The sequence below is a fragment of the Thalia democratica genome, chromosome 4, assembly GCF_965202585.1.
Source record: "Thalia democratica chromosome 4, ktThaDemo2.hap1.1, whole genome shotgun sequence".
Taxonomy (NCBI): domain Eukaryota; kingdom Metazoa; phylum Chordata; class Thaliacea; order Salpida; family Salpidae; genus Thalia; species Thalia democratica.
This window is the reverse complement of record NC_139168.1, coordinates 58,448,743-58,462,507: the sequence shown is the minus strand read 5'-3', so window position 1 is coordinate 58,462,507 and position 13,765 is coordinate 58,448,743. Positions and strand designations below refer to the sequence as shown.

At 25.4% G+C, this 13,765-nt stretch overlaps 1 protein-coding gene across 1 annotated transcript; it reads right to left on the bottom strand.

Moving 5' to 3' along the window:
- Positions 1-2,742: 2,742 nt before the first annotated feature.
- On the bottom strand, positions 2,743-9,794 carry LOC145835125 (isoaspartyl peptidase/L-asparaginase-like). Its single transcript, XM_082942674.1, has 7 exons — positions 9,664-9,794; positions 8,884-9,109; positions 5,379-5,545; positions 4,404-4,552; positions 4,207-4,287; positions 3,465-3,645; positions 2,743-3,199 (listed from the first exon to the last, which is right to left on the bottom strand). Exons 1-7 carry the CDS (start codon positions 9,780-9,782, stop codon positions 2,917-2,919), a joined length of 1,206 nt encoding a protein of 401 aa, XP_082798800.1. The 5' UTR covers positions 9,783-9,794; the 3' UTR covers positions 2,743-2,916.
- Between the last annotated feature and the right edge of the window lie 3,971 nt (positions 9,795-13,765).

Here is a 13,765-nt window from a genome sequence, read left to right as displayed (position 1 = left end):
CTTTTAAATTTTAAGAAATACTATAGTTTGAAGTTTGATCAGTAAAATTTTAATTTGATGATTTTAAGCTGATTGTTTCAAAAGTATTTGTACTCATGCTTCCATTTTACCATCTGCCGATATTGTTACTTTTATATATGCGGGTTTAGCGTTTAACTGACTTAACGCGTTATTATAAGATAGGTCGTAGATAGTTTCTTAAGTTACTTTTAAATTAAGTTGACATGTTAATAAAGTCGATGCATCAAATCCGAATTAAACTTTTACAATTAACTTAATATTTTATAGGTGCTAAACGAACTATTGTTTATTTAAAAGGATTTAGAAAACAATTAATTATTTAAATTTAGACTAGTTCTAATAAAATCGAGTCAAGGAAATGGTGTATTTACAATTAATAAACTGCGAAACATAAAGACGATAAAAAACTAAACAACATGAATGCCAACTAATCGAATTACCGACTCAAAGAAACAGAACACAAAATTTTCGTTTAAACTAAATTCTTGAACAACTGAGCAACATAATAATGGCGTCAAGTTAACTGTGCAAAAGCACAGCTAAAATGAGCTTATAACAACGGCAACAAGTTACTGCCAAAACAGTACAATAAAATGACCCCAATAAAAAGAAAAGTAATTTTCCCCGCTAATCGACGCAAAGCCGTTGCAGTATTTATTTAATATAAGCTTTTTAATAAATAAAAGTTTGAACATAATTTAAATGTAAAGTCTAAAAAAAATTATTTAATGTTTTTATTAAAATTAGTTTTGGAAGACAAACTTTTTCTCGAAATCACACTTTAAAGTGCCTAAATTGCATAATCAACAGCATACTGGTTATATAAATTTAATTTTAAACGTTTTATTAAATACAAATTTTACACGTATTTAAATAAATTACTTAAAACTATCGATGGCGCTTAAGTGTCACTCCGTGCTTAAGAATCATTTTGTGCAAAAGAATTAATCAGTGATAAAGTTACACTCCGTGTTAAAGTGTCACCCCGTGCTAAATTGAAGCTGTGCTAAAGTGACACTCCGTGCTAAAGTGTCACTCCGAGCTAAAGTGACACTCCGTGCTAAAGTTACGCCGTGCTAAAGTGTCACCATGTGCTAAAGTGACGCCGTGCTAAAGTGTCATCCCGTGCTAAAGTGACACTCCGTGCTAAAGTTTCACCCCGTGCTAAAGTGACACTCCGTGCTAAAGTGACGCCGTGCTAAAGTTTCACCCCGTGCTAAAGTGACACTCCGTGCTAAAGTGACGCCGTGCTAAAGTGTCACCCCGTGCTAAAGTGTCACTCCGTGCTAAAGTGATGCTGTGCTTTCTTACACCTACCCTAATTTACTTAAAAAATTAAATTTTGATTAGTAAACACACATTTGTGCAAGTTAATTTTTCTAAACTAAATAAAACTAAATAAGAAAAAATTCTAGTTTTTCATGTAAAATATTTATGAAAGTTTTAGGTTGTTTGTTGACGCTTAAGTAAATTTTTGTTCAGTGTAATAAAACTTTAACATGTATACAAAAATTATCTTCATTCAAAATTTTTAATAAAAAGTAACAACTTCTATGCTTATATTTTATACTTTCAAAACTAAAAGTATTATAAGCTTGATAACACTTAGTTTAGTTTTTTTAATTCGCAAAATATCTAATAAAATTACATTTCAACATGGAAGTACTTCAAAAAAAAGAGTAAAACTCTGTATAAAAGTTTCAATTTAGTCTATATGAGTGGTTTGTCTTAAAATTAGGCTCCAAAAAAGTATATATACTTTAATCAAATGTTTTTTTTTAAGTTTTATTCAATTTATATGTCAAAAATATTTTGAAAAATGCTTTTTTTTTTTAAATAACGTTTTTTATTGAATTAATATTCTGTTCCTAGGCTATTCTGTATTTGAAAGTAAGATCATTTAAAAAATGATGCAACGCTCTAAAGTGAAATTGTTTTAAATTTGTTGTAAATTACATTAAATATATGACGTTTAAATTGTCTGAACTTCTGTGTGTTAGTCAAACGTGATAACCGCTTGTTACTGAAAGTTGTGACAGTTAACAGTATACTAAGTTTACAAAATAACTGTTTCAGTATGCTTGTTCTTCCAAGATTTTATATCTTCTTTGGAAAACAATAAGATTGGTACTGATCGGATAAGTTTTTTTTTAATATGTGAAAAAACCTTGATTTAGTTTGACTGTTTTCATATGGATAAAAAGTAGTTGATATTAAACAAAATTTATCGGATAAGAGTTAATTTGGATTGAAAATGATCTAGATAGGCATATATACGAAAAGAAAATAACTTAATAGGAAGTTAAAAGCAGATTAAAACTGCTCGGTTGTAAAAATTTGTTTGATTGATCGGATAGGAATTGATCAAATGAGAATGTTGGAATTGTTTAAGTCGAAAATACTTCGGAAAAGAATTGACCTGAATTTGAACTGATAGTATACAATTTTTAGTTTTTTATAGTTAATAGTTTTAGGCTAAATAAGATAATAACAAAAATAGATGCTTTTCTATTAAATAACTAAAATTATTGTTTTTGATATAGTCAATTATTATACTTTTTAAATTTATTATACAACAACTTCATATAAATCATAAAAAGACATTAAAATGTTATAATAAATAGGTAGAATTCTATTATACTCTTTTTAACAAAAACTAAAACATTGATTACACTAACTAATATACGAAAGATTTACAAAGCTCATGTTTAAACACAGAAAAAAACTTATACAATTTATAAGTTTAAATATAATAAAAGAAATTGATATGTGGAACATCGCGATTATAAAATAGTAAACACTGTCAATAATGAAAATGTGCAGATACACTTAAACTTGCAGCTTATAGCTATTTGAAAAAATTTAAATAATTTGCTTCAAATTTTTTTTTATAGATTACAACTTTTGTTTTTTATATGGACTTCGAGTTTCTTCGTCCGATGAATCCTGATCAACTATAAGTTGAGGAGATCCTTCTGGAGAACTTCTCTGAGATGGAGAACCACATGATCCTGTCTCTAACTGAAAAACTGATTCTGGGATTTGTAAAATTGTATTCTGGTCAACATTTAGCTTTTCGCTTGTTGGGATGACTTTAAGCGAGTATAAAATACTGTCTTTGTCAATAAGCTCAATTGAGATATTTTCCTCGCGAACTTCTTTTTGATGTACTCCATATCTTTATATTGTTTTATACGTAAATTTAATATTAAAGTCTACATGCATTAGCTTAAAATCATTAATATACATTTTAAAGTATAGTTGTTATATGTGAAGTTTAAAATAAGAATTAAGTGCATACATTATGTAGTTTAAAACTTAAATAGCTCATACTATTACTTTAAAAGCAAAATGAGAAATAAAGCTTTTCTTCTGAATAAAAACAATCTTAACTATGAAAAATATTTAAATAGTAAAAGATAATAAAAATTTTCAGATCTAACCTAATTTGCACCATTTCGCCCGTCTTTTTCCTTCCGTCCACAATGGCCCAGGACATATTATCTGTAGTGTGGCATATGTCAACATTACCTTTCAAGTCAATACAAATGGCTCCTCCGCATCCCCCGACACGCCTCTGCATGTGATTCAATGCTTGCAGTGTAGCCGTGTAAGGATACATGCCTGAAAAATTAGAAACACAACAATTAGTTATTTTTGTAAAAAAAATCTAATTTCTGAAAATATAATAAGTTTTGCAGTATGCGTTGTCGCTACTTGTGATAAGGGGAGCTGCTCTGTTCCGAGCTACGCACAATTCCTACCCGATCAAATTCGAGAACCGCTTACCGACCAAGAGTTAGGGGTAAAATAGAAAATAATATTAAATAAGTAACGAATGAAAAAAATGGGTGGGAATTGTAAGTATACTATTATAAGATTAGCTCTTTTTTTTAGTTTATTTTCTCTGATACAGTCTCTTATAAACTAAAGTTTATACAACACCTTATTGAAGTTTTTAATTTTTAGATCTGTACCTAAAATGGTCATAAAAACTTGGTTAAAAACTGTTACTTGGTTGAAACAAAAAAACTTATTATAAAGGTCTGCGTGTTTCTTTTTTAGTTTAGTGCAAGTTTTTATAAACAATGATTTTAAATATTAAACTAATTGTTGTTAGTTTTTTAGTAAAGTAAGCCATGAAAACGAAACTTAACAAACATAATAAACTTTAAATATACAAACCTTGTTTTAGGTTAAAAGAAATCATCCTCGCAAGATTAACTTTCATAATAGATTCTCCGTGTCCGGTTGTAGATATTGCACCTTATAATTTTAAAATAAATATTTGTAAGTTTTTTAATTTCATTATACTTAAATAAAAAATAAGGTGGTAATACAGAAAAAAAAAACATTAATGCTTAGATTACAAAATTTCTAACCGATTTCGTTGTCAGCAAATCCGCCGCTTCCTACCAGACAAGAATCTGAAACTCTTCCAACTACTTGGCGAGTAATTCCTCCGGTAGAAGTGGCACATGCCAAATTTCCGTCGCAGTCAATAGCGACTGCCCCAACCGTGTCGTGACCTCTTTGAATTTACAATAGAATAATAATAAATATCTGTTATTTAATGTTAAAACAATTTTTAAATACTTTAACAGTTTGCTTTAGTTGTTACTTTACAGTTTATTTCAAAAGAATTGTTATAGACTTTTTATAAATAAGCCAATTTTTTGTTCATTTCGTTTTTTTAAATTTTTTTGAAACTAAATGTAACCACTAGACTGCACCGCACTACTATTGATAAAACTTAAACTCTTTGTTTAAACTTTTTGAGAAAATTGTTTTAGTCTTTATACTCTAATGCATATTTTTAAAAATAGAAAAAGGAAAATGCTATAAGAAAAAAGTATTCAAACGTATTTATAAATTTAAATTGGTTTATATACTAAAATAACAAACATATGTCGTAAACAAATAAATATTTATTAAATTCTTTCAAGATATTGTAAAGCAGACTCAGTTTCGGTCAAAGACCTTTTCAGTGCTTATTTAAAAAACTTTATTCAAAAAATTTTAAAAGAATTTAATATATATGATTTCTCATCTAGAAGTTGAGATCTTTTTATTAGTTTCCAAAAAATCAAAACATATAATAAATAAATTATTTTAACTATTTTACTAAATGATTGTTTATGTACTGATTATCAAAAATAGACTATTAAAACTTTATAGTGAATAGTAACAAAGACTAAATTTAAAATAATCCGAACACTGAAAAAAGTATTACGTTAAACTTAATATAAGCCGAGCCGTAAGAAAAATGTGTAATTGTTTAAAAGCAACATTTACAAATTTTTATCTGAAAATTATACAAAAAATATTACTCGTTTTAAAAAAACCTTAAACCATACCTTGTTTTACTGTTAAAAAGATCCATTAGAGAGGCTTTGTAGTTTATCATGTTTTCAAATTCTTTAACAGCGTAATCAGTGAGAAAATACTCAAAATTTTCTTCTTTAATTGCAAAATCACGTGCTAAACGCGTTGCTGTATCTCCTATAAGAAGGCAGTGATGAGTCTGCAAAATTTATTGTTTACGTTTAGCAACTTGAAAAGTATTTTAAGTTTCATATTTTAATTAAACATAAGCTATTTTTAATCATCTAACTATTGAAATTTATTACATTGCTTACTTAATTAAATAACTTTAGTAAAAGTTTCAATATATAACTACATACTAAGTTATAAAAATCAAGTTTTGATTTCAATTATAAATGTCAGCTTGAAACTTATTAACAAAATCATTAAATAACTCTAATTTTTAAGAAATACAAGTTGATCTCAATTTTTTTTTAATTAGAAAAAATATATAATGTGTTAAACACTTTTACATCTTAAAAGTATTTGCTTTTTGTCTGTTAAAAAATATCTTCATTTTTTATATAGTATGTACACTAAAAAAACACTTAGCATACTTAGCGAAATAAACGCATTTTAACTTTCAAGCATGTATAAAGTTTAGCGAAAAAGACTAAAAAACACTTTAAATACTATACAATAAAAACTATACATAAAGAAAACATAAGTTTATAAAGTGTGAACCATTTACCGAGAACAAAGCTTAACAACCCTTAAACTTAAAGTTACTCATCTTTTTAAGGCCATTTAGCTTAAAATGTTTTAATATTCAATAAAAATTGCTAAAACATTTTCTAACTTAAAATACTTGCTATTTTAACTTATTAAGAATTTTTTTAATGATTAATGATGAAGTTGTATATATAATGCAAAAAATACTTTAAAAGTTACATTTAAACTTGTTTTTTTTTACCGCTAATAAGTTTTTAAAACTATAAGGGTTATAATTTTAAGTATTTTTAGTTACGCTGTATAAATATTTTTAATTTTTTTGATTACATAACTAAACGTTACGTAATTCTGACTCATATGATTATAAAAGTAATATGTTGCAGCTAGCAGTTTTGATATATTATATGATAAACCTCAAAATTAAGTGAATTTTTAATAAAATATATATGAGTATATGAGTCAAGGTTACGTAACGATATAATTTATAAAATGAAACAAACAAAATTATTTTTATTTTATTTCACAACTTTCAGCTGTAACTTCTAGGCGCTTCTGATTGGTTAAAATTTTATTTTTCGTCAATTTAAATTTAAATTTTAAATAATAAACATTTTTTGATTTTTGTTATGTTTTTGGTAAGATGGGTTAGGTAAAGGAGTATAGATTGAAAAATTTGTGTGAAAATACTTAGAAATAGCGGTTTGTGTGCTATTAATATACTGCTGTAATATTGTTTTACCTCATTTCCATAATATTATGAACAAAAAACTTCCAAAACTTTAAAGCCGTACTACTGACGGCGACCCTTAATAAAATAAAAGTGTATTTTCGAAAAAGCTTTAAAACTTGGTGATAAATTTTATTAAACTTTAAAAGAAAGTTAACTTTATACGAAAATTTCTTAAAAGATAAATTTAAATGGAAAAAAAAGAGATAAAACCTTTAACAAAAAATAAACACCAAAATTCTAGTGTTGAATAATAAATAACTTGCACAGTGACAAAAACTAAGAAATAAATTTAAAAAAACTAAGAAAACATACTTTGGCCACATCTCGAAACCAAAATTGAAATTAAAAAATGCTTTTATTTTACGTGGAAAAATAAACTGAACTACATAAATAAATTAAAAGTTAATACTTTTATATAAAGACAATGGCCATAAAGTCTTACTTCAAAAATATACGCCAACATACGTTATATCATATCAACTCTTTAAGACAAAAGTCCCTCTTTAAAACTACAGCCTAAAGAATAAGATAAAAGTATGTGCTGAAATTATACAGTTTTAGAAAAATTAAAGTATAATTCAGTATTGTCAGTTTTTTAATTATATTATTTTTTTTTAGGAAAAATTTAAAAAGAAGCCTTTTTCAGTTTTGTGTAACTGTTTTACAATTCTTTTAAGCATATAAGATACCTAACATGTTTATTTATATTCAACTTTTTATTTATAGTAGGTACGGTTATGACAAACTTAATTTTTTAGATAAACAAACTTTATTAGAAGTAAATATTATATTTCGTTTTTTCGAAATTTTGTAAAAATTGATGGCATAATAGTTTAAAAACTTTTAGTAAAAACAAAACTTTGGAGATATAATAGGTTTTGTATCTTGTACGAACAAAAATAAGTTTGAAAATACTTTACATTTAGTGTTTTATATCTTCGTTTGTATGCATTTTATTAATTTTATGCATGACCATTAAACATAAAACCAAATAAGTTAAAAAGATAAAGCAAGGTTAAAATCCATACAGACACAGATTTTAGGTTACATGACAACTAAATATTTAACAACTCGCATTCTTAAAAAAACTAAGAGACCATATGTTATAACGTAGAAAACTTTAAAAAAAATACGTATGTTGGTTTTATTAACATCTACAAGGCAATTTATATTTTTTGCAGAACTTTAGATATTTTTTGAGATATTAAAAAATTACTAAAACTTTTTATACTATAGAACTTATGTTAGTCAGATCTAAAAAGTTGTGTGAAATTTTTCAAAACATAAAAAACGGCTTATAGATGTTAATAAGACCTTAATACTTTTCAAAAAATGCACATTACTTTTTAAGTTTTGACCCTTTAAACATTTTTTTAATGAATTTGAATTGTCCAAAATGGAATAGTCGTGCACCCCAGATTTCAAAACAAAATATCTTAGTTTAAGTTTGTAGTATAAAAAATAAAAGCAGACGATGAAGCACGTTTACTTGACAACACTATTTTAAGTCTTGAAATTTATACTATCACTTTCATTTAAATTTTAGAAATGTTTTTATTTTTTGATTTCAAATATAACTTAAATTTTTATACAACTTAGTTCGAATTTTTGTGTAATTTACTCTAAAGAAATAAAAGTTTTGTTAAAGAACGCATTTTACACCCTGAAATAGCTGTACAAAGTATACATAAAACTTGTATTAAATGTATATGTATGTATATGCTTACTACTGATTATCATTTTTTATTTAAAAAATATATTTTAAAAGATTGAAATAGTTGGACTTAGTTTGCTTAAATATTATTTTTAGTGCTATTAGTTTTGTTTACTACTTTTTCTACAGTTAGCTTGAGCTACTTATAAAATTAATAGAAAGAACTTAACCAAACAAACTAAAAGTAGTTTTACTTCAATACTATTATAAAACTTTTGCAGAAAAAAATTCAAAAGTAAGACAAGTTTGTACTTAATATAACTAAAAATACATCTTTTTACTGTATTTTACTTAATTTTTAATAGCCACTTTTTAAAAAAGCTAAAAAAAATACAAAAGTTTTAGTTTACTATGAAAATATAACATATTTTTTGAAAAAAACCTTTTCAAGAGCAACTCTCGCTGCTTTAACGGGGTTTTTTGTAGTTTTGAGTCCGATGCAGCCACCAACATCGCAAGTGTCTCCTCGCATTATCATTGCATGCATCTCAATATCTCGATTCTCGTTCAATACTGACCCTTTGCCGGCATCAAAATTTGGGTTGTCCTCTAAACTAGACACAGCGGCCGTCACTGCATCAATACAAGACCCTCCGTGTTCCATTACACTAAATAAAAAATAGAATAAATATATCAAAGAGGATAAAAAAAAATATTAATGTTAACAAGTTGGACTGAAGACGAAAAAGTTATGACACTAGTTAAATACTGAAGTATAACAATTTTTAATATATAGTTTAAATAGTTTTACTAAAAAAAATGAATCAAACTTTTAGTTTAACTTTTTTTCTCATTGTGATACAAAAATGTGTATTAGCTTTTATTGCACTTAAAAATAAATACTAAACCAAAAAATTCATCTAGTTATATACTAATTTTTTTACAGTCTACATAACAAAACATTTAGTTGTAGTTAATTATGTACAAAAAGTTTATAACATTATATTATGACAAAGTTAAATAATCAAAAATAAGATTGAAAAAAAACAGGTTTAATCTATTTTTAAAGTCTTATAATAAAATCTTAAAAAACATTTATTTCATTTTATTTACTTTAAGTTTGTTCTTTATGTACCTAGTTTTATTTTGTTTTTAATATAACTGTTCATTAAAAAAATAAAACAATTGCTATAATTTAAACAAATGTTTTCTGTTTTTCTACCGATAAGCAATTGAAGCAGCGTCTCTGCATCCGAGAGCAGATCCCTCTTTAAGTTCTTCAGGTATTTTCCACGCACCCCCATGGACAGCTACGACAGGAATATGTTTTTTAGTAGTCATCTTTTTATCTTTAATACTATAGAAAGGTATAGATATTCAAAATTAAAATTAGAAAGTTATAAAGAAATTTATAACACTTGACACCTTAATAAAAATCAATAACTAAACTAAAACTTTAAATGTGTTTTTATTTAAGATAAGTTTTAAAACGTAAAATACCTTCTAGCTTTAATTTTTAATCAAAATATAAGGATACTCAAGTAAGTTAGTTTTAAATGAGATTTTTTATTTTTTTTATTATCACCTTTGTCTTAAAAAATATTATTAATTATTTTTATCGTTTTAAAGTTTATAATTAAAAATTAGTTTCATTCTTACAGAACATCCATTCACTTTTATTGGTAGTTAGATGGATCTTTTAAATTTTAAGCAAAAGTTCTATAAATATATTTTTTTCGAACAAAAATCTTCTTATTATTATTTGATTTAAAATACTAAGTTTAGTTATACCAAGTTGATTAATTAGCTAAGACTTTAGAAAAGTGAATGCAAAAATGTACACATTATATTCTAACAAATGAACATAAAAATGACATGTATTTTTAAAATAATTTTAGCTATAGCTTATTTTTTGTGTAACAACTAAACTTGGTTATAAAATACAACGACCGAAAAAAAAAATTAAATTGAATTTTTTTTTGCTATATGGACAAAAACTTATAAGTTTGATCTACAAACTAATTTTTACTTTCTAAAAAAATATTTTTTTGCAATCTATTATTACACATACTATGAAATATATTTATGTAATAGTTCTGCATAAAACTAAATTCACTGTTAAATTGAATATTTAAATACTAATTAATTCATAACTAATCTATTTTGTAAAAATTTACAAAACTTGAATAAAAAATTCAAGCATAACTTAACAATAAAGTATCAGTTCAGTTTTCTAAAACTTCATTTAATCAACTACACTAAAATTATAATACAAGAACAGCTATCAAACAGTTACAGTGTATTTTCATTAAAAATCATAAAATACTTTCAATTATGTTTTTTATTCAAAACAAAACAGTTACTCAATGAATCAAAATCCTTATAATTTCATGACAGTCAAACGGTTGGAAAAGTAATAGTATTAAGTGTTAGGTAACAATTTAGCTTCGTAACTGCTTTGTGCGTGCTTTTTATACGCTTCGCTTACCTAAGTAGGCGTGACAGCCAATCAAAAAACTACAAACTGAAAAAATCATTATGCAAAGATTGATAATGAAATATTTTATGTAACATAAATAACAAGGTTTTTAAGTTCATATTTTGACACATTTTAAATTTACTATGTCTTTTTCCACCGATGTATTAGTTAAGTATAACTTATCATATTATTTATAAATAATTTTAACTTTTAAGCAGTCATCAATAATATACTATTAATAATATTATTTGTGAATGTTTTAAACTTTTATGCAGTCATCTGAATGAACAAGCACAACAAAGAGTAAAGTTTTAACAAAATGTACTTGAGTTGAATATTATGAGTTTTAATTTTATTTAAAAATCTTCTACATACTGTAAATAAGTTTTTGTTGTCTTCGAAAGATTGTTGCTTTTCTAGTGAATTTTACATTTAATTATATTTGAAAAAAAAAACTTTTATATTTTATTATTGATTTATTTGATTATTATGATTTAAAAAAAGTTTGATAAGAACTTTATATCAAGTACCATATAAAATGATTAATAAAAGAAAACAATTTTTTTTAAATGTTATAGAACTATTTATTCTGTTTTTTTGATACTATTCTATAACAAAATAGTTTTGTTAACAATTTTTTAATTAGGTGAAAAAGTGATTAAAAAACTTAAAACTGCTTATTGAGTTTATTACTTTTGTTACATTTTAATTTATCATTATTAATCGCACTAGAGTTGCACCACACGACCGTCAACAAAAGTCCATGTGACATTTCGACTGTTGTCGATTGGCGTGCGGTGCAGTATAGGACTTATTGAACGATGGCGTAAAAACATTGATAAATATTGCTGAAGATAGATGAAATATTGTTATTAAACATTATTTATAGGAAGTTGTTCTAAGTTTACCTTTAAATATGTACTTTACCATTATATAAACCAACTTATTTAACCTTTTATATGTACTAACAGTAAAAAAAAAATCGTAACACTTAAAAATAATGCACTCAGTTAGAAAAAATTAAAATTTTTGCAAGTATATATCTTAAGTTAACGAGTACTTCTTTTACAAGTAGCTGTTAAAAATCTTAGTCTAGAACAAGTATGTTTGTTTTAATCTAATTTATTCGATTATGATGCAAAAAATATGACTTTACCGAAAATATACTTAAACAAGGTTTGAAAACTAGCCATTATGAAGAAAACTGTAAATTAACTCACGTTTTTTAAAGATACTGACTTTTGGATCTTGACGACTCCGTGGAACTGTCTTAACTTGTTTAACACGGAGAAACATATGTCAGTTCAATAAAGAAAAAGTACTGTGCAAATTATTCTTATCATGTTTTTTAAAGATATTATTAAGACAAACTTTCAACAAACTTACACAAAGCTTTTACAAACAAATACTTACAAATGTTGTACAACTTTAATGAAAAATCATTCATAAATTTTAGATCACGTTTGTTATTATGACACAACATATGCAAAAGTTGCAGTCAACTTAAAAAATTCAAACAAACTTATTTCAAACGAACCTATTTGAATTTTAACTTTAGTGGTGGTAAAAATTTAATGCAAGTAAGGTCGTTTGAATATGTTATTTTCGCAATATTAAACTTGAGTGGTAGCTTACGAAAGTTTATTTTTTCAAAACTTTAATGATTTTTCAAGATTACCAAAACCTATCTGGTTGAATTACGAAAGTTGATATTCTTAAAGTAGTACCAATCTTTTCAAGTACTTGACCTCAACTTTAATCTTAATCGAATGCTAACATCTACAATATATGAAAATGTTATCTAAAAGTAGAGTTTTACTAATAAACATTTATTATAAAATAGTAAAAGTTTCTTTGTGCATTTCAGTCCAAAGTCCAAACAACTATTTTCAAACACATTTGATTAAAATAATATTTATCAGTAAGTATCTTGCAAAAAAAAATTTCTTAATATCTATACTAAGCAAAAAACAAAAAGTTTAAAATAAACAAATTTTTTAGCGTAAGAAATATCAAATATTATTTTTTTGTTTAAACATACTTTTATACAGCCAAAAAAGTCTTTGTATATAGTAGAAAGATAATATTTTTTGAACAACAACATTTTAATTAATTCAAAACTAGTTTATAAAAATCTAGTCAAGTTTTAGAAGTTTTTTTAGACTAAATGTAGTTTCGGTGTAAGCTAAGGGTCGGCAAACTATTATCCACGGGCTAGATAGATCCGGCACGCAAAGGATAAATCTCCAGCCATGGACATAATTATTTTAGCTAGAAACAACTTATACGAACCAATAGAACTTAATTATTTTTATGTAAAAAATTTGCTCTTAGTTGATTAGATGTGAACGGTAGTGTTTATACTAAGTTTAAATGTTTAAAGAATAACTTTTACTTTTGGTATAACTTTTCTAAATTATGGAAGCCTACGTAAGAATAGTTCTAGTAAATTTAGCAAGTTACTTTTTATTAAAAAGCTGCCATCTATGGTCACAATTCTACCTTAAATTATTACCCAATCGGTATCAAATGAGTTACAAAACTACGGACTAGCTTATATATTAATTTTCTTTTATACTTAGAATACTCACTACTAATAAGATGTTACAAACAATGCGAACAATCTTTATAACCAATCATGTTAAGTTTAGTTTCTCGTGCAGTGTCGCTTGTAAGTTAAGACAGCATTTCTGAAGTTTTATTGGTTAAAGTAAAAGGCTTGATAAACGTAGTTATAAACTTGGCTGGCAAAAATGGGCGTTGTTAATGAAAATAAATACTTAATTATGAATACAGTTTTAAACATTTTATTCAATTAAAACGCAATTCTGTTTAACTTTAGTAT

Bases quoted from the DNA above. Each gene is read 5' to 3' on its own strand.
- LOC145835125 (XM_082942674.1), bottom strand. From the start codon at position 9,782: ATGACTACTAAAAAACATATTCCTGTCGTAGCTGTCCATGGGGGTGCG. The intron at 4,288-4,403 runs GTTAGAAATTTT...TAAAATTATAAG, and splicing joins ATTTGCTGACAACGAAATCG to GTGCAATATCTACAACCGGA. The intron at 3,200-3,464 runs GTTAGATCTGAA...AACAATATAAAG, and splicing joins GGCGAAATGGTGCAAATTAG to ATATGGAGTACATCAAAAAG.